Here is a 21,515-nt window from a genome sequence, read left to right as displayed (position 1 = left end):
TAGTTATCTTTGCTGTGGTAGATCACGTTGTCGTGATGGATTAAATGTCTACTCAATGCACAGTAACCCTAGAGAGATGTAAACAACAATGTGGCTGGAAACAACCAGTGCTCCGTAGCTACACCAAACTCAATATAAAAAGAGTTAATGATTCACAGGACAAGCCGGTGTGCTGCAACATTTCCTGGTACCCAGAGAAATGTCCCTCCTTGGCTAGATAGTGATGGGAAGAGATAGCTCATCTGCATAACCAGCTTTAATGGCTGTAAATCCCAGTCATGAGAACACCTTGGGAAGACAAAATGCACTGATGCCGTACAGTGAATCGGCCACATGCTGAGACACTGATGGTTTATATGTGTGTGCATTCAAAAAACATACTTTGTACGCTTGCTGCGTGTGACTCATGCACACAGATACCCTCCCCATTATGCCTGAAGAGATAAACATTCTTTCATTTCCACTTTTTCATTTCCTCCCTTGCTCTCTGTCTCGCTTTCTCACTCCTTGATTGCCACACCTCATGTTTTGTGTGGCAGTTGAAAAAATAATGAGACTTTGTCCCACATTGTAGCATCTGGCCATTCATTCACAACCACATTTCCCAGACAAAGAGACAAAGACAGGAGAGGCAGCCTCTGAGTGACCCTCTTCCATAAACAGGCACGTTGATTTCCCCCTGCTGGCAGGTCTGTCCCTTTTTGTGCACAGCAATAGGACTAAAATGAAACACTGTGCTCTTGTTTACAGACTTGATCAGAATGGAATTTTGCTCCCCGTTGGCCCCCGGGGACTCTAAACCTTCATTGTCTGTTGTCCTCGCTGCCTCTTCTCTTTCACATACACACATACAAAGCTGTAACGCACCAGTGTTATCAGTACTGACATAACTGCTTTCTGAGGTACTGTGGGAAATTATCAAAGGACAACTGCATAATCTGCCACAATCACATGGTGAACAGATACCCTGAGATTCAGCAACACCACATTTAATACGTCTGTACATTTGGAATTGACTGACATGGCTTTAGGCTGCAGAACATGTGAATATATTTATGTTGCCATCAGGGCCTCAACACTGACAATATAGTACCATAAACATGTTCACTGCACATTTATTTTGTTAACATCCATCTAATATTTTTAGGATATAATGATAAACAAATCTTAAAATATGCATCTTAGTGAAATCAAATGTGCAGACCTAGCTTCAGAGGACCCAAACAGGTTGAATGAGCAGAACCTTTTGTTGCCATGTCAGCAAAGACATAAAGAAGCTGAATATAATGATGCAGTTAGCCCGTTCCTCTGCATCCACCACAGTGCACAGCTGTAGCCCTCTGGGTCCCTCCAGGCACAAGAAGAGGTTTACTTACTCTACATAGTAGGTGCCGTACTGGGGATCCTCAATCTTCTCCCAGCCGTAGGGCAGCTCTGAAGGAGGGAGACAGAGGAAAAGCAGGCGCAGATCACTTCAGATGCTGCTGAGACACTACAGGGACAGTTGGACACACGCAATGAGGCGTAGAGTTCTGACTGGGAGCTTCACAGCATGCATACCTACACCTACAGGACACAAGGCCTGCTTTTATTTGTTATTATGTGTTTAGGGCTTAATACACACTATTGAAGAGGCAGTGAAAGAATGAGGAAACTCTGCCTCCCTGTTAAAAAACTGCTTTTCTTTCCAGTGGTGTGTATATGAGCCACATCTCGACTTTCTGCTGCTATGTGACAAACACATGCAGCGCAGAGCATATCTTTACGCAAGAGGGACCATAGAAAATTGCCTTTGAGAGATGCCACACTGATGAGCTCCCTGTATGTGTCCCAGAAACCATTAGGAGGAGAGGGACAAGCTGGAAACCAGAGGATTGTGCTGTGTCACTGGCATGACTGTGACCAGACCCACTCAGCTGTTCAATCTCCATCTGTAAGCCTGAGCCCCCTCCAGAGAGACAGGGAGGCAACTCAGGCACACACTGCTCTATGCAGTAGGAAGCTGGGAGGTGTGTGAGTGGGGAGGACAGTGGGACTGAGGGATATAGTTGCCCATGCTAATGTTACTACCAGAGAATCATGGTCTATACATATTGTCTCACCTCCTTCCTCGCATTTCTCTGGAGGCTTGGCCTTCTTGGCAAGGCGGGGGTCCAGCCAGGTAGTGGTCTTGCTGTTGTGACTGAAGTACAAAGAGGAGACAGGGCTTTAGGCACCTTAAAATAATTTTGAAAACACTTAAGATACCGTGGTAATTTAGCAATTAGCACGGGGAACTCTCAGGAGCCACTTTACCCAGGAGCTATTCCACTAGCTCCAACAAACAAACAAACAGAGCTCCTTGAAGAAGTGTGGCGAACATCTAATCTTTTGGGATCAAATAGCTCATTAGAGAAGCCTTTTAATTATTACTAACATTTCAACAAAACACAGAGGACCCTTCAAGGTACAAGGATGAGAGAGAAAGAGAGAGAGAGCAATAATAGGACGGAGAAAAGAGGGATGAAAAGGAGGAATACATGGAGCACAGAAAGAAAAGTACGAGCAGTTGCAGAGATCATAAAGAGAAGAACTGAGAGAGCAGGTCAGTGGTGGCGAGCATCATTTAGCCTGTTGTTTCTCTCACTGGCAGAATGAGCTATTGATTTAGCAGCGAGCAGCAGCACCTGGCTCTGTCGGCGCCTCAGCATTGACTGCTCGCCACACTAATGGGCCAGGTAAACAATGTGGGCCTGCTGCTTTTAGCGCCAGCCAACAAACCCGATATCAAACACAGGGGAAATAAAAGAAAAACTTAATCAAGAACAACACAACTGCCACTGCTGAGGCTACAGACAGCTTCCATAACCAACACCTGGTGTGACACAGTGCAGAAGAATGCGCTGGGGAGTAGAGAGGACCCGCTGCCATATCTCTCAACAATTTTGGCTTACAATGGCAGAAAAAGAGAGGAACTGGAAGACTACTGGTGGTGGAATTAGCATGGTGCTGATGTAATGGGCGAGTAACAGGACCAAAAAAGCAGGCAAGTGGCAGGAGAAAGGCTACTTACTCTATGAAATAGACCATGCCAGTCTCAGTGTAGGCCATCTCCCAGTTTTTAGGTAAGGACTCCTGACTTTCATCCTGTGTGTTCCATACACGCAAGTCCATGGCCCCAGCTGACTGGTTGTAGCTGGGCACTGTCTTCCTCCACTCCGCCTTGTCCTTGTGATCTGGGGCCCGGCATGGAGAAAGGGACACAGGCATGGAGACAGAGAGAGGAATGGGATGGGAATAGGAGTATGGGAGATGGTAGAAGGAGAAAGAGACAGGAGGTGAGAGTGTGGCGCCACTGGAGCTCCTCTGGGCTCCTTGCATCTCTCCCTGTTGCTGCTGCCGCTTGAGCTGCTCTTCCTCTGTACACTGGGTGGACAGTTACATCCACAGGAGAGGTAGGGGTAGAGAGAGGGAGAGAGAGAGAGAGTACACAGAGAGAGGCAGCAGCAATTGCCATAGGATTTGCATGTCAGCTGTGATGTACTAGGAACTGCCTCCTAAGCAAAGGCTGAGCTGACCAATGCTTCAGTCCAGCCACAAGCACTACATCTATTAGTATCACAGGCTGCTGCAAGAGTTCGCATATATGTGTGTAGTTGCCTAATCTTGATGTATGTGTGTGTGTGTGTAAGGTTCTTATCTGCTGGTTTTCATCTAGTTGTATATGACCTAGCTTCATCATACCACTGAATGCTCAGTTTGGCCTAAGCAATTGAATGGCAGGGATGGAAAGTGACTAAGAGCTTTTATGCTGAAACTTGGGCCTGTTTTTCCTGATGGAACCACGGAGGGGTTTCTGCACTAATCAAGTCAGAATAAATGACTACATACCGACACTCACTCTGGGCTACAGCAGCTTTCAGCCCTTGCAGAGAGATATAAACTGTGACTTGTGTGCAAATGTGGCCATGTACTGTAAGAATGTTAACAGGACACAAAAGAAAAATGGCTGCTCACAGTAATGCAGGGCCATTACAAAGCCACCTCCTAGCCATGGTGATATGTCTTCTGCTACTGCTGCTGTTGCACATCCTCACCACGTCGAACAATGAAAAACCATCCACATGCTGATGATGGTATAATGAAGTGCATCTGGCATTAGGCAACTCATGAACTAAAGAGCCAGGCGTGACATCAATCTATGAGTGTTTCTTCTTGGCTGGGCTCCACACTGCCATCACTACAGCCCAAGGCCACAGAGATGATGTATCTCTGACAATGTTTCTCTCTTTGGCTCTTGGCTGAGAGATAAGCAGTTCATTCTACATGCCTGTTTATCATTTGTTTTAAATTTCTTCTTAACCCTTCTTCTGTAAGTAAATAGTGAAAAGATGCTCCCACCTTCCTCCCGTGGACAGCAGAAGTGCTCACTACAAGAAATACTAATAGTGTAATAATCACTTTATTTGGCCCAGTATATTATACACACAAGGAATTTGTCTCCGGTACCAAACTGAAGCAGCCGTCTGCGACGCCAACTCACACCCTGCAGGGCGCTGCTCTGGCCATCGGGGTCAATGTTTTGCCCAAGGACACTTGAACATGTGGACTGCAGGCACCATGAATCAAACCGCTCTACCCCCTGAGCCACAGCCGCCCCCCCCCCACTGATATGTTCTTGAGAACATACCTAAACTCTGCGGGTTCAGTACAGAGGACACTTGAACATGTGGACTGCAGGCACCATGAATCAAACCGCTCTACCCCCTGAGCCACAGCCGCCCCCCCCCCACTGATATGTTCTTGAGAACATACCTAAACTCTGCGGGTTCAGTACAGACACCGATCTGCCATAACATTATGACCACTGACAGGTGAAGTGAACAACACTGATTGTCTTATTACAGTGGCACCTGTCAGTGTGTGGGGTACATGAGGACATTCACCCCTCAAAGCTGATGTGCTGGAAGCAGGAAAATGGGCAACATAAGGATTTGAGTGATTTTTGACAATGGCCAGACTGTGATGGCTGACAACTGGGTCAGAGCGCCTCCCACACTGCAGGGCTTATTGGGTGTTACTGGTCTGCAGTGGTTAGAAACAAACAACAGCATCTAAGGAAGGACAAGCAGTGAACTGGCAACAGAAACACGGGCTCACTGATGATGAGGTTGACCTACTGTAGATTAAACTTTAAAACCCTATGAAGAGAGACATTCAGTGGCTATAGTGGTGATATTACACTTAGTGGGGAGGCTGATGAATTTGTCTAAAACATTCTCTCTAACTTGTCCTCATGGCCACAGTTTTCACTCCTTTTACCCAAGTTTTACACTGAATAGTCGATAGATCTATGCTCGTCCTGACAGTAGTTACAGGCCCGTCACTGAAGCCACAGCAGAGGACTTCTGCCAGAAGCTGCTACTTTGTTCAGCTGATGAACAGTACAGTAAGTAGGCCTAAACATTTTTTAATATGGGTCATTATTATGTAATATGTTGGCACACAATTCTGACTTACCCTGTAACACTTTATATTGTGATGTTTGATAATTACAAAGCACAGAGCTTTTCCAACTTTAACAATGAGGACAACAGTTCGCCAACAGCTGAAACACATCCTTAATTTGTTTGGGCCACGAGCCATGTGAGGACCTCCTTGTGGGCCAATCAAACAAGGCCAATGTCTATCTCTTTAACTGAGGGATTGCTTCTGTTGATCTCAGACAGACTTTGGCTACCTCTTAACTTTGCAAGGCTGTGACCCACTGCAAGCCTTGAATGCAGAACAGTGAATCCTGATAATGTTTCTTTGCAGAAAACAATGAAAAGGAGGAGAGTAATATGACAAACTGCTCGGCAAAAAAACTAAACCGGTAACACTGAACCAAGAAAAAAAATTGCTGGGGTTTAAACTTTGAGAAAAGCACTGTGGGGCACAGCTGCATTACAACCAGCTGGAAGAATTGTTATAGCAGTGAAAAATAAAAGACAGAAGTGTCTCTCACCAGCCATGCCATTGACCATCAGAGGCCTCTCTTCCTCCTCTTCCTCCTCTGGAGCAGCGCCGTCCTTTCTGTCCATCTTACTGACAGAGGTTGTGCGTTTTCTCTGCACCACCGTGTCAAATTCCTCATCAAACAGAACCTGGTCTACCAGGTCCGGCTGCACGGGGCTGGGCTCTGCAGGGGGCTTAGGGGTCCCATAGTAATTTCCTAGGATGAAGAGAGAGACAGAGACAACAAAAACTACTCATGAATGTGCTTTACTTAACATCTGGGGGTTTCTTTAATTAAATCCATTGCACTGACCTAATTCAAGACAACCTTTAGCTACAAACCTTAACATAAAAAACCCTTACACTTGGCAAACTCTATATCTACTTCTAAACATAGCCCTAAGAATGGACTGAAAAATTGCTTGACAATCCTTTTTTGAAGCGTTTTCCACCTTTGTCAGAGCATTTGGTCCTTGTGAATATAGAATACCACAAGGCAGCCACAGACTCACTGCAGGTCTCCTTTAGGCTTCATACACCACAGAATAGGACGAGACAACTAGATCCACTCTGCTACTATCAGAGCAAGAAGAAACTATATTACCTCCGTTGTAGCAGTTGTTTAAATTTCTTTTAAATCGCAGGGGAGAGTCTGGTTGTTAGCTACAAATCAAATCTGGCAGAGCCTGTACTGGTAGGAACAAAATGAGGCCAAACCTTTGCCGTTATAAGTCTTGGGTTCTGGAGCAGCCTTGTTTTGTTTTTTCCCTTCGGTGCTGGATGCAGTCTAGTCTTGGCTAATTCCCACAGAGTTCACTTTGGCAGAAGCTTTACTCACAGTACCATATGCCTAAGGTCACTTTGTCTCCCAAGACCCAAACTTCAGGTGCAGCAAACAGGAGCTATTAATGTATTAACCAAGACATGATCCCTTGCTGGCTGTGAAAATTGAGCGAGACAAAATTCTCTTCTTTTCTAATTGTTTTACTTTATTCTTCATGTCCTACACAATCTTTGTGTTCATGTACCTTTCCTATTGTATTTTATTATGGTTATATATATTTTTTATTATCTTTATTAGTGTTCTGATTCACTGCTGCAGTAGTCCCAGCGCTCAGTCCAAAGCCAAGAAGCCGGGACTGACACATTTCCTGGTTTACTCCCCTGAGGAGCTGTGACTACAGCATTTATGCCAAGGTACGTTCTTAAGTACTTGATTTCCCCTTTAAGTACGTCAGCTTGCCTTTGCTGCCATGTTGGCGCCTAAGGCAGCAAACAGCCTTACTCCACATAGTGAGTCTTTCCTCAGCTAGGAGAGGGGTGACCCACTTTACCACTCACTACCTGTCTGTGTGCAAGAAAATAAGGAACAACAAACATAAAAGCACAAGGGGTGAGAAAATAGATGGGAAGGTATGGTACAAATGATGATTCACTGATTGCTTGCTGTCTCTGGGAAATAACAGTCCTCCAGTGTTCATGTGGGACTGCGGCGGGGTTAAGGCTGAGCTGGTCTGAGCAGCTGAACACTGTAACAGTTAAACAACACATCAGGGAGGAGACAGATATAGGGAAGAAGAAGTCCACTGGGAGGGAGAGAGAGAGAAACGAGAATAGGAACAAAGGAGTAAAGACTGGAGGCAGCAGAGAGTGTGAGGAAAAGAGACTTGTGAACATTTTCCACACAGAGTAAAATAAGGAACACTCTCGTTTTCTCTCATTTAAACAAATATATTTCAAAGCCTATCATATGGAAAGGGTACAGATTGATTTACTTCACATGTAAATGCAAAGTTACTATCACGGCAATTTAGAAATAACCATCACAAAGTGTGTTTATACTTCACAGCTGAACAGTGTGTTAGTTGCCGTTATTATGAGATGCTAAACAATCAAGGCATCAACTGGCGCAGTTCCTCTGAGCGTCATGTCGAATAATACACCATAACTGACAAAGGTAATTCTATTAATCCTTGTTTTAATTTATGAAGCATTCATATAAATATTCTTATTGCCTTAATGAAAATAATTACGTAAATCCTTTATTGGGTTTGTAATTAACAGGAAGCTTAGTGACAGAAATTGAGAGAGTCTGATTAGAAGTGGTAATCTGCTCTGTGCGTGCCTCTGCTCCCAAAGCTTCCAAAAAGGCACAGTTAGTCCCCATTAGCAAAGAACTGGGATACAGGGGCCATAAGAAGGAAGTGCACTGAGATGGATCAGGTTGTAATTACACTGTACTAATGAGCCACAATATTAAAAAGAAAGTCTTTAAGGAGAACTTGTAACTTTATCCAGTACAGATGTAAAACCATAAAACCCCCAAAAAGAACTCAAGGGACTGGAGGTTTTAATTTCACCTTAAGAACTAAATTCATGCATCATTTAGTTTCACTTCAAGTTAATTTAGCAAAATTTAGCATTCCTATTCTGTAACTATGAGTACAGTGCTCTCTGAGTCTACTGACAGGTCTACTGTTCTATTTAGCACAATGCATAAGCCTATTTTATTACAGAGGTTATTAATTATTCACAGCCGCAGTTAATAGTTTAATAATTATAATTAGCACGACACAGTTAAATGTGCCAAAAGTTGGGTGAACATTCCTACAGAAGCCCAGTATTCATGTTAAATGATGTTTTCACACATCACAGGGTCCTGCAATCAGTATCAGGCCATGCCTTCATAAATCTGCTGGGCCCCGCGATGAGCAACACTGTTCTCTTAAGCTGCTGTTTCCGCCTTCCCTCACCCAAACAAGGAGTAAAATACTCAACTGCTGAATTTTTTTTACCCAGCCTCATATCTACATAGTATCTTCTTAGGCTAAGCTGCTGTGGCTGCTTGTATTGGCTTCAGAGATGCTATATCTGAATGCCGCGGCCTGCTCATTAGTCCTATCTAGCTGTACTAGTGCTACCTGTATTTAGTAGTTATGACAGAAAACACCACTATCTGACCTAGTGCACCTTTAAAATAATCTTGAATCCTGTCATCGCCCAAGAAAAGAGCAGGTATTTAGTGGCATGTCCCAGGTTTCTGTTTACATTGTCTCTGCTCAGGTTCAGCTCCACTGGCTATGACAACTGGCTTGTTTGGCCTGCTCAGCTGTCCAACCACCATCAGTCTGCTTCCATCACTAATACCCAAACTTGTCCTTTGAGAAGAACATTTTGGTAAAAAATTGATTTTTTTGTGTTTTTGAGAGAGTGCAAGTCTACAGGATCATTAGGTGGGCACCTGCTGAGTGGCATTTCTTTGACTTGGGCCCGTGATACGGGTCAACACTGTGCGCCAGCCTGCCACCACTCCATCTGCACCCACACACTCAACACAACCCCACAGAACAAGTTAGGTTCACTCCACTATCTGCATGCTAATTGGCTACAACCCACTAATTCAATATCAAGGTACAAAGGATGCTTCTCAACCCAGCAGCCAAGCAATCATCTCAGCAAGTAGTAGAGCTTCCATTCCTATTTCCCTAACAAGCCTGCTAATGTAATTAGCATGCTAATTATTGTGCTAACTGCATTCTAAGCTAGCAACACACTGCTGGGGAAAAACCCCTAAATTCTGATTAATTTTCTACCATGAAAAAAGTCTCGTTTTTCTTTTTATGCGACAAATATAGTATGTTTTACACATCAAAGATTTCAACTAGCTGTAGAGGTAACGATTAGATTTAATTATTAAAAACAAATGTAAAATAGACAACAGCGGGCTACTGCAGATCAACCAGCTGCACCTTTGTGATTCTAATAAATAAATAGGTGAATGATGAACTAAATGATATCAGATTAAATAACACTTAACACAGAACAAGCACAACAACATTTTCATTTTACTTAATAATTTAAAGGACTAGGTAGTAGTTTTAGATCTTGATCTTTTTCAAGAGTCCTGCGTGCACAATTATACATATATGCTGTCCAGTTTATATATGAACAGATAAGGTAAATGTTGCACATTAAATTATTACAGTTTTACATTAGAAAAGTAATCACAAGCGATATTGCAAGTACCCGAGTACGTTTTCTACAGCCCATTCTATTTGTAGGAAGCATAGTGTGAAACCAGACCTCCCGAGCTCAGTTTGAACATAAAGCACAGTTAATATTAAAATATCCTTTGAGCTGATACTGTAAGTAATGTGTTTATAGGAGAGCAGAGGTAATGAGGCAGTTTTTGCAGTTGAGTAAAAATAAATATGCAAATATCCGTCACATAAGGAGGACCATCCCACCTGTAAGACACAATAGTGAAGGAAGAATGCATCTCTTCTAACAAAGCACTACACTACTGTACACAGAGTCAAGGTGCTTGAGGGTGGAGGAAGAGGCATGCATTTACACAATATCATCATAATAAAGAGAGGACATAATAGTAGATTGCACAGTGGTCTCCCATGAGAGGCGGTTTTGTTTCTGTGCAAAACAATAAAAGAATAAAAATAAACCACAGAAAATGTGGTCCTGAATTAGCCCACGAGAGAGAGAGAGGGAGAGGGAGAGGAAGAAGGAGACAGGGAGAGAGACTTTATTCAGGTTTTACTTTTATTACTTTACTTGCGTTACTTACGTTTGTTATGTTTTAGCTTAAATTAAAAATTAATTAATTAATTAATTAATAACTGTGGCTTGTACACTGTATGAAAAGCTTCAGCTTGTGTTTGTTGACGTAGTTTTGTGGTGGACTTTCAGCTTTACTTCAGCCTCTTTTCAGTTTCTTGACTGACTGTGTGACCTTGAATTCATCCTTCCACAAACCTCCTCCAACACTGATCTAACTTGTCTGTGACCCTAATTATCAAGACAAAGACCTTTCCTATTGGGGTGCGAAGAACCAAAAACACTGGGAAAAATTAAATCCTGTTTTGAATAGGATGTCTGACCACCTTTTGACCACCCTGGTGATGTCAAAGTGACCTCCTCAAATCGTTCAGTTTAATTACTGCCTTAGATTAGTGGGCTGTTCATTCTTGGGAAAAAACAGAAAAAAGCCTGGGAGCCACCAGCCTAATAGCTCTCCATGACCACATCTGTACGTGACAAAAATGTTGAGAGATAGAAGAAGAAATCACAGTAGATTTAAGAAGGAATTATTCTTACTTAATGATGGATTAAAGTTCTGGCCTTCGGATTCTACTTTATAAAATATACTCACAAACTTTTCAGCTACATGAGTATTAAACCAGTACAGCACACAAGTATACAAAACATAGACTGAACAGAAGGACAAACACCGTGTTTTACCTGTTTAACCTATTAGTGGCATGGTTTGTCTTCAATACAGAAAAAGAGCATGTTGATAAAATATTACAACCCATCAAACTGCAACATTCTTGGCCACCAACTGCTTATGTAGTTTCAGTCTTGCTTCCTTTCTGTGATACGGTGGCAAAAAGACATGAATTGCCATGTTAAACAGCAGAACCAGTGCACAGAGGGCTGATCATTTCAGCACAGTGCTATTACATTAAAGCCCTTTTTTGCAGCTTTCTGAAAATGGTAGGTGGACAGTGTAAAGTCATTTTCATTTTTACAGCCTGGGCCAACATGTGCTTGGCACAGTCAATCACTTATGTTACACATGCACGGTTTTGTCTGCTGCCAGGGAACACTTCTGTAAACTTGCTTGCCGTTAGAAGGCTGCTGTGCCTGGAGACACCCCAAGCTTAAATATGCACTACAACAGCTATGTGTGTTTTGAGAGAGAGAGAACAGTGTGTGTGTGTGTGTGTGTGTGTGTGTGTGTGTGTGTGTGTGTAGATGTCATACCATCTGTTTTACTCAGCAGCTGCCAGCATGTCTCATCCCCAACTTGTGAGAATCTGAATAAAATGTGACTACAACTGTGACCAGAGTTTTATATCTGCAGTAAGACATAACTCACTAAATCTCACTGTACCCTTCAGAAAAGCTCATTATAAGCTGTGTGAGCAAGGATTCATGCAGTCACGGTCATTTAACAATGTGGGATGCAAGCAAGTGTTTTAGTGGCAATGTGTTCAAAAACAATTGGAAATAGAAGACACTCCTGTTGTCAAAGCTTGGACAAAGCGCTCATGGGCGTGCACTTCAGCTCAACCCCCCCCCCCCCCCGTTTTGACCCACGACCCCCCTCTTTTTTTTGCCGCCACGGGGGTGCCCCTCACCCCAACCCCCCCCCCCCCTCGTTATGATCACAGACCCGCATTCATCATTGAGGATGTGGGCCTGCGATCTCTAGGGCAGTGCCCAGTCTGCCCGGGCCTTGTCACTGAATGCCAGTGTCCCAGGCAGGTGAAGCCCCTCTTGTGCTCCAGCCTTGGCACATGTCTCGGGTGCTGCTTGGCATGAATGCCCACACTTGACAAGCCATCCTTGTCAACCCTGCATTCCTCTGCTCCCTGTGTGCAGTGTGTGTGTGCAGTGTACAGCTTTACAGTACACTGTTATGTGACCTGTATCCCATAAATAATCTTCCTCTCTAGTTTGTGTTCATCTCCTCAGTTTGTGCTGTAACACCTATTATGAATTACACACCCTTTCTATTTTTACTTTCATCCTAGTTTTTCTCGCTGAACTGCCCTCATCTATCCTAATGCCTCTTTATCACATCATCTTTTGCTCTTTCATTTTCTGTCTTATGTTATGTGGATCAGTGCAAAAATACCACAGTCCAACTCTAAGGTTTCAGCAGTGGAGTATTAAGGGCTGAGGTACTTCTCAATCCTCTGGGCCTCTGTTCAGCCAGTTCTTAGACATAGGCAGCTGTTGCTAATGCAGCATCATTGCACCCTGCCTCATCTGTGACTTCTGGCCTATTGCCCTGTTTCTAACTAATCCACAGCTATGTAGCCTTGTCTCTGAACCTCACGAAGCCTATAATACCAGAAAAGACCCTATAATGAAATGGTGCTACGTGGTCCAGGAAAACAAGGGGCACACAAATGGTCAATTCTTTTCCAGTAAAGTTTATGATTGTCATGGGGAATTAATTTTGAATTGCACAGGCAAAGGGATTTTACCCTCAGTTCGGGAGGCGGACACCCTCTCTACCTTTAAGATTAGATTTAAAACTTTCCTTTTTGATAAAGTTTATAGTTATGGCTGGTCCAGGTGACCCTGAGCCTTCCATTAGTTATGCTGCTATAGACCTCCACCATTACATGTCACTAACTGTGTTTTCTCTCTCTCTCCCTGTACCTTTCTGCAGGTTGCCCTGGCCCTGGAACTCTACATTTCTGACGAGCAGTCACCAGCCACATCAACCTGACCAGTGTTTGATTGTTTGTTGTGTCTTGTTGCTTTTTTTTCTCTCTCTCTCTCTCCTCTATCCACTCACCCCAACCAGTCGAGGCAGAAGGCCGCCCACCAAGAGCTGGGGTCTGTCGGAGGTTTCTCCCATTAAAGGGAGTTTTTCCTCCCTGTTGTCACCAAGTGCTGCTCAAGGGAGGTTTGATGGGTTTTTCCTCTATAATATTAATAAATTAATAGTAAGGCCTAGATCTGACTTTGTAAAGTGTCCTGAGCTGACCTTTGTTGTGATTTGGTCCTATACAAATAAAACTGAACTGAACTACACTGAATCATCTTCATCCCCCGTTGAACAAGTCGTTCTACAGAGCAACTGTCAGTCAGTAAAAATAGCACATCGTTGCCTTTTCAATAAATCATGACCTTTTTCTTTGTCCAAGCCTATTATGCTTTCATACCTGTGCCATTCTGTGCTGTCCTATATTCCCAGTGTATCCCTACAGCAGGCCACTGACACACACTCCTACCCTAAACCTCCAGCATGATCAAAGTTATGTTTCATATGCAAACATGGGTGGGGCTGAGCATGTATGCAGACTAATGTAGCTCCACAGTTACTTTACCTTGTGTGCAGAGTGCTGTGTGAAAATACAGCATGGTGATGAAATCTATCAGCTACTATAGGTAGCTACAGGTACTGTTGCCGACTTTGATTTTGAAAACCTGCTTTCCCTGATTCTGTTCGTCTGTTTCAGCCTCCTGTTTCTGTCATGAATTTTTCATACTACTGGATTTTCTGTACCTTCCACAGTGAGGGGTAGAAAATTGGATATGCCCTGATTCACATACATGCACACACCCTTGCACACATGCAACCTTAATTCTCAAGGGTTTCTGCACAGCCAAGGTAACAAGTATTACTCACATCCTGACACTTTCATCACTCTGTAAAACAAAAACTGGCAAACTAATCTCCTTGTTTTTGTGATTTTTAAGATTCCTATCTGCTTCACCAATAGCTGAGTCAACATTGCTGCAAACCTCTACTTTGGAATACAGTGAGCAAAAGGTTTGGAGTTGAAAAGGTAGTGCATTAATGCTGAGGAGTGATCCCATAAACACACAGCTTTCCTCTTCGGTGATTGGTTAAGTACTTTCGAAGGTAAATATTTGGCCTTCTTGAAATAATTTTCGACTGCTGGCGAGTGATATGATGATCTGTGAGCGCCACTCTTGGTTACAGATTAACCGTGGCTACATGAAGCCCCTGCTGTTCACAGGACTATAATATATCATTATTATGGTCGATGTTTCCTCAAGAGATAAACTGTCTTCTAATGTTTGTACCACCAGCTACCACAACCATGTCGCGCCCCTCCCTTGTCCTGCCTGAATTCTAGAACTTGTAAAATACATGTTACAGCGAGTTTAAAACGATGCAGTTTGTTTCATTGGGCCCTTATGGCCATTTATTTACACTATAAAGTAAGTATAGCAACTACTAACTGATCTAGAGTCAGTGACTAACAGAACATGGGAAATCATTCATTGTGTGGTCTTTTTCCCAGCCTACCTGTGTATCAGCAGATAGACAGGCAGGTCAAAAGTGTGGACATTAATAATTGACTTCTGGGGGGGGGGTTCTGTGCCACATTAGGTTGTGTTACATTAAGCAGGGATGGACAGAGCAGATCAATTATTCATCCTGTTGACTGGTTCACAGACTCAGGGTGGAAGGGCCAGTCACCGAAGGGGTTGGATGTGGCACAGAGGGCAGGTGACACACCTCTTGCATAACCAATACATTTCCAGTACTGTGCGTAAAGAATCAGAGTGAAGTTCTTATTGGTAGCCAAATCACCTGGGGATATATTATCTCCAGTTCTGTCAATTTTATGATGACAGTTTGATGATGTGGGCAATGTGTCGACTGCACCTAACAACTCTCAGTGCACAGCTCAGCAAATTCAAAAGACAGCTAATAACCAGGGCATTGAGGGAGGTTTATCCTCAGCTGCAGGCATGTCTCCATAGAGGACTTGGATGATGCACTGTGCTGACACTGTTTAATAGTCTGGGCTTGCTGAGATATCTATATTATAGCTACCTCATGTCTGAGGGTGCTTTCACACCTAACCTGTTTGATGCCTTTGCATGTTTGTGAATTTAACTCTGTTGCAGTCCAAAGAAGTGGAGTGAGAACACCTGAAAAGCCAAGTCCTCAAAATGAAATCTGGTGCAATCTGTCCATGGGCAATAGGCCCGACGAAGCACAGGATTTCCTAAGAGTAGATCTGTGGTTTTAGTTTCAAGAAGTGATTTGAGGTTCAGTTGATTCGGGTCAACCACTGAAACTAACCAAAGAAAAATAAAGAAAACTGGATTCTCATGAGCACAGCATTAAGCTGGATTAAAAAAAAAAAAAAAAACTGTATAGGCATAAGTACAGTAAACAAGACTTCCAATGCCAACTTCCAGTATTGACAGTTGTCAACAAGCAGATCCTACCTCCTGCCCTGGGTGTAATATGTGGAAGGTTAGTTCAGAAAATAATTCATATTAACTAACTGACTAATTATTTCTCTGTCTTCACAGTAAACTGTCTGTACTCTTTACACTGTTGTATACATTGACTTTGTTTGAGACATACCATCATAGGTGCCACTCTCCAGCAGCAATCCGTTTTCTTCGAGCTCACGGAATTCCCCCACGCTGATGAAATTGTAGTCCACCCCGGGAACCTCCCCCTCTCTGGGCTGCCGAGTGGTACCTGCCGACAGTGACACAGCGTAAGATCACAAGAAGTGGAATGTGCTATTCCCTCATTTGGAGGGGTGCTGACACCGTATGCAACATGCCCACAGGGGCTGTGATTCAAGTTCAAATACAGCACTCAGGAGATACTGTGCCTGCATCATGAATAGTCAACAGAGGTGTGACCACAAAAGTAGGAATTCATTATTCAAATAAGAAACCAGGAAAAAAATATCCTCCAAATAACAGCACAGCTGTCAGATTAAAGAGGAAGTGTAATCAGCTGGACTTTAACAGCGCACTTTTACTTTTGTGTACAACAGCACCACTTAGATTCCTTAAGGATGCAACTAAATCCTATATCAAAACTTTCAGGAGAAGATTCTCTAGTTAGGTTTGCACCAAGTACTTAAATGGATAAAATCTAACTTCACTGTTGCTATGACTTTTATATCTATTTTATATACATATCTGGGCATTCACAAAACAATTCACGCTCAGAATCCCATCTACATCTTTGTTTCCATGGCAACATAATAAAAAAACAGCTATAAAAATGTATTGTGATGACTTGTCAAAACAATGCTATTTAGGTAAAAATCTTGTTTATGCCAGACCTTTTCTGGGACATCTCTATTTGCAATAAACCAAAGAAATCAGAGAAGTTACTAATAAACATACTATGTGTCCTCAGAGCACCACCACCATCAAAGTCCAGTGAATTTATAAATGACAGCCTTACTGCTTGTTTCCAGCACTGGGAGAGATTTGTTCATGTTCATAAAACCAGGGCAAACTCTCTAAGACCATGGAAGTAAAAAATCATTGACATGTTTCACAGTGTACTGCCTCCTTCATGCCAGCTGTTTCGGTCAAGGTCAGTCTTTCTGTGTCAAAAACGATCTTGAAGCAACACTTCTGCAACATAAACTCAAGGATTCCAGTTTTTTTCTTTTCCGCTTCCCCCGTTCTTTTTGAAATAGTTCAAGCTCCTGCAAAGTTAGAATTGTTAAATAAACAATCTGCCATAACTGCTGCAACTGGTTAAAAAGAGTTTTCGCTTCATGATGTCATGCATTGAAAACACATTGCTATGAAAATGATTTTATGCTCCCCAACATGCCGACTCTGCTTAGCGGCATCTCAGATGTAATCAGGGCTTTTACGGTACCTCAGCTGAACTGCTGTGCTATCTCGATGCACTGCAGGCACAAGGGATTTTAAAGCAGAGTTTAACAGGAATCTATCCTCACTTTTCATTTTCTTTCTGCGTCAACATCCATCCTGACTGCAGCATGAGCCATCACATCTGAAACAGCTTAGTCTATTGCACAGACAATCTTTCATTCTGTCAAACAGAGCAATCAGAGGAAACCAGTGAAGTCATACAAGGAAAAATATAATCTTGTTTTTGGGAGAAGGAAAGGGGGAAGCTTCATGCTGTTTATTCAGCTACCTTAACTGAAGATTCTCAGAGAAGTCGGATCAGTTTTTCCACCTTGACAGTTCTAGGCTAATTCTCATCACTCCATCACAAGCCTTTGTGCTTGTTTGATATCAAAAGTGCTGCTGCAAGAGGTGGTGGAGTTTTAAAAGACAAGAGGGTCACAGCTTTAAATAGTGGAAACAGAGGCTGTGGATCTGCGCCGATGTGCTGGTGACCTGACCCGGACAGCTGTGAGAGACTGTTGAAACTAGACATTTTACTGTTATCTGAGAAGAAGCAATGAGATAAGGAGCCTTGAAGAAAATATAAGAGGAAATTTACTGCCAATTCTCATTCGGTAAAAGCACCCGCTATTTTAACTTCCACCTTGTGTGTTTGTGTTTCCTCACAAGCGTCTCTTTGAAGAAATGAAACAATTACACAAAAACAATACAAAACTTTAAACCAAGGAAAAGCAAACAAGTACTAGTGGTTACCAGGTCTACAGGAGAATCTAGCTCTCCATTGTTTGATGTGAACTACATGATGTGTTTCATGTAGGTAGAACAGGTTGAACACCCACTCGGTGGGCCACCAGAAGCCAACTGACAAGCATTTAACAAAAACGCACCCATATGCTAATTACAGCTGAACAACGATTTAAAAAAACAAAAGAGATACAACAATTGTAAAATTGTAAAACAGATCAGACAGTGCCAACTTTAAATTTGTAGGAGAAAATGAGGTAGTGTTGAAAGTTAGTGTCTGGTGAATACAACATAAATCAGGACAGAAAGGAATGACCGTTTGACTTTTCTTTTTTTTTTATTAACTATATTGTATCTGTTATGTTTTGGCTTAACACAAGCCAAAAGTCCTGGTCTTGAAATATAACGTTCTGAACACTGGAAACACTGGGAACACTGGCCTAACATTACCTCACCCAATTCATATCAGAACACAGCTGACTTATACAGACAAGACTATTACAACAGTAACATGACCGGCTGATCCAGGACCATCATATTGTAAGACTGATCCTAAACAACACAACATGTTCCCATTTCTGGTCAAGACAAGAACTTAAAGGATAAAACAATGGCATCTGAGCACTGGAAATTTACTGATGTAATTTCTTTCATCAACAGGTTGTGAACCATTTGAACCACGACACTGTGGCAAAGGGCACAGTGCCACCACACATTAGTACACGATCTTACATGTTTTAATTTAAAGTGAGAGTAAAAAGCAATTACTACTCCAGAATAGTACTGGTAATTTCATCTGCGACATGGAGAAATTTTATCACATTGCATATTATGTCTGGTGTAAAGCTGTAGTAAATGATGAAAGTTAATCACTAAGTGCCTGGTAGTTGTGTTTAACACGTCTGTTCCCTCAGGAACACTTTGCATTTATTACATTTACAGGCCACTGTGAATAAATGCAATGTTGACATTAAATATATAAGAAAAAATGTTATCTGATGTTGCAGTCAATAATTTTTTTTGTAATAGAAGCTACATGTCTCAATGCAAATCTACATATAATATATTCTGTCTTTTGTCTCAGGGGCTTAAAAAGTTAAAGGGCCCTTTACGATCTTCTAAAAGGATCATTTGTCAGGATTGAAAATCTGCACCAGCTTTTTTTTTTTTTTTTCTATCCTTCCTCATATTCTTAATCTGCTCATGCAGCTCATTTCTGGGCTGAGGCATAGTTGCCAGAAGGGGTTGTAGATGGGGAGTCAGGATTTGGCCAAGCTTCAAGGTGCCCCCCTGGACCACTGCCATTGTTTCAAGCCCCCCCTTTTTTGGAGGGAAAAGTGGCATTTAATGAAGCCTCACTGTGTGCAGTGGAAGAAGGAAGTCCCACCTCTCTCACTCTGAGGTGACACCAAAGCAGAGTGGCAATTCAGGCTCATCGCAGGGGCACTGCGGCTCAGCGCGCTGTGAAAGGCCACTGTATCAGCGGCGTGGACAGGGGACATATACTGAGCTAGCGAAGCCAGTCTGCAATGTCTCACATGGGAAAGGCATGGCACTGGTGTTTGACAAACATGACAACGCACTAAAGTATAGAGTCAAAAATGTGCAGAACTGGGTGAAATGTCATGTGGCTGTACAGTAAGTGCTTTAACAAGACATCGTTTTTGAGCTGTTTAGAGGAAACTGAGCACAACAACTGAGATGTGAGAGACTGATGTCACTGGTTTTAATGGCTCAGCTATGGAGCGCTGAAGCCTCATTTATACTGTTTCATATATTTCCATGATAGCAGATGGGCAGATTCATCTTGCAAAATAAGAAACCAGAAAGCCCTGCAGATTATATCATTTTGTCCAATTAATCATTACTGCTGTATTATACATTAAACACCAGTTCAAGATATGCCTTTAAAACGACTTTCTCAACAAATCTCTCCATGCAAAATGTCAGAAGTGGATGCTTTCCTAATGCAAACTGAGAATAACACAGATAAGAAAAAGAAATGTCTGGCACAGTTTTTAAAGGCAAACAAAGTGCATAACCAAGCTGTGCAGCCCAGGAAATTGCAGCTGCATTTTTATTTATGCCTGTTGGGATTACTGAATTTTAAAATCACTGGCATATAGAAACAAAACTGTCATGTCCTGGTTATTGATTGTTCTGTTTAAAAAGTGGAAAGGTCCTATAACGAAAAACAAACCTCAGCTGCAGAAGGAAACCATATATTGTAAGATAAGGTCTTGAGACTAAAAAATTTATGTCTCTCTCTTAATTGAATACTTTATATACTCAGCCTCAAAATCCATTTCAATTAAATTAAACATAAAAATGGAGAAAAGGTGCCGTTCCACTCTATTCCAGTCCAGTGTCTTTTGTACAAGCTCTGAACTGTTTCATATTCAAGTCTTGGTAGATAATGTTAGACCCCCATATTTTCCTAGGACATCAGTCACATTAAACTTAAGACTCAGTGCTTTTACTAATTATGTTGAGATTGTGAAGCGAAAGGTAAAATTTTGCAATCTGCCTGAATTCATATTATCTGGTGCAGTGAGGAGGAAGGAATGGAAATGAGGGGAAAATAAGTTAAAGTGGGATTTTAGCAGATGCAGGCAAGTATAAAAGTAGGATGGTGCAGGTAGCTGTACAGATGAGGACAGACCATGCTCCATTTGCAGGGGTCAGAAGTAACGAGCACAGCACAGAGAGAGGAGGCCGAGGTGCCCAAGGCTGTGGAAGCTACTCACAGGGAATGGTGCGCAGGTACAGGTTGTCCCTGATCACCTGCTGCAGCTTATGGTCCAGGGAGCCCTTCTGAAACTGCAGACTGAGGTAGTGACGCAAATCAGTATTCAACACCTTACCTAGAGGAAAGGAAAGAGAAATCTGGGTCAGTCCAGCAGTTAAAACACGTAGGAGGGCATGGTGCTCATTTACAAAACACCCACTCTGATGATGTGAGTCTGGGACAGTTAGACATTCTGCAATTTAACTTCATACCAACCTACAACACACACACACACCTCATGGACAACAACACCTGCTACAAGCCCCAAATTAGAAGGGTTGTTGTCTGGAAGGCAATTACTTGTAGCTGAGACAACAAAGCTGGCATGTCAAATGTCATGGAACATTAATTGGGCTGTTTAATTAAAATCCAGATGCATGTATGACAAAGAGGAACACAACACTGGACAACTGTTACACCTGTGGACATCAATCAGTGCTTTCTCCTCAGAGCTGCTTAGCAGGGCGTACACTGTTAACCTTCTACAGATAAAGGTAGTAAGCACTGCCAACTACATAAAACATCACTGTTCTGACAGTTACCATAGCTTCAATAATGCCTGTGATGTGCCTCATCAGAATCGAGCTTCACGTTCTACATCTGCTTCTTCTTTTTTGTGTAGCCTCAATCACAGTGCCACAACGTGGTTGCATTTGCTGTCAAGGTCTGACATAGGTGTTAAGATCTTATAGATCTTCTTGAGATCAGAGAATGTCGACAATCAAAAGCGAGCAGAAGCCAGGCTGTTAGCAATGTCATCCAGACTCCAGCTGAGATCTGCATTAAACTGCTGCGAGGCGCATCAGTCAATAAGACAATACATCTCTCCCTGCACTGACAG

General features: G+C 42.5%; 1 protein-coding gene across 1 annotated transcript in view; it reads right to left on the bottom strand.

Annotated features, from left to right (window-relative positions):
- The window catches only part of magi3a (membrane associated guanylate kinase, WW and PDZ domain containing 3a), a 107,058-nt gene that overhangs the window by 21,546 nt on the left and 63,997 nt on the right, over positions 1 to 21,515 (bottom strand). Inside the window, exons 2-7 of the mRNA XM_020617775.1 lie at positions 20,634 to 20,750; positions 15,869 to 15,988; positions 5,987 to 6,193; positions 3,053 to 3,215; positions 2,103 to 2,182; positions 1,377 to 1,434 (exon numbers count right to left, since the gene is read on the bottom strand). Of these exons, the coding sequence (XP_020473431.1) occupies positions 1,377 to 1,434; positions 2,103 to 2,182; positions 3,053 to 3,215; positions 5,987 to 6,193; positions 15,869 to 15,988; positions 20,634 to 20,750 (745 nt within the window). The remainder of the gene's footprint in view (positions 1 to 1,376; positions 1,435 to 2,102; positions 2,183 to 3,052; positions 3,216 to 5,986; positions 6,194 to 15,868; positions 15,989 to 20,633; positions 20,751 to 21,515) is intronic.

The sequence above is a fragment of the Monopterus albus genome, unplaced genomic scaffold (assembly GCF_001952655.1).
Source record: "Monopterus albus unplaced genomic scaffold, M_albus_1.0 scaffold194.1, whole genome shotgun sequence".
NCBI lineage: Eukaryota > Metazoa > Chordata > Actinopteri > Synbranchiformes > Synbranchidae > Monopterus > Monopterus albus.
Note: the sequence above shows the minus strand (reverse complement) of the source record. Positions and strands in the feature narration are given on the sequence as shown.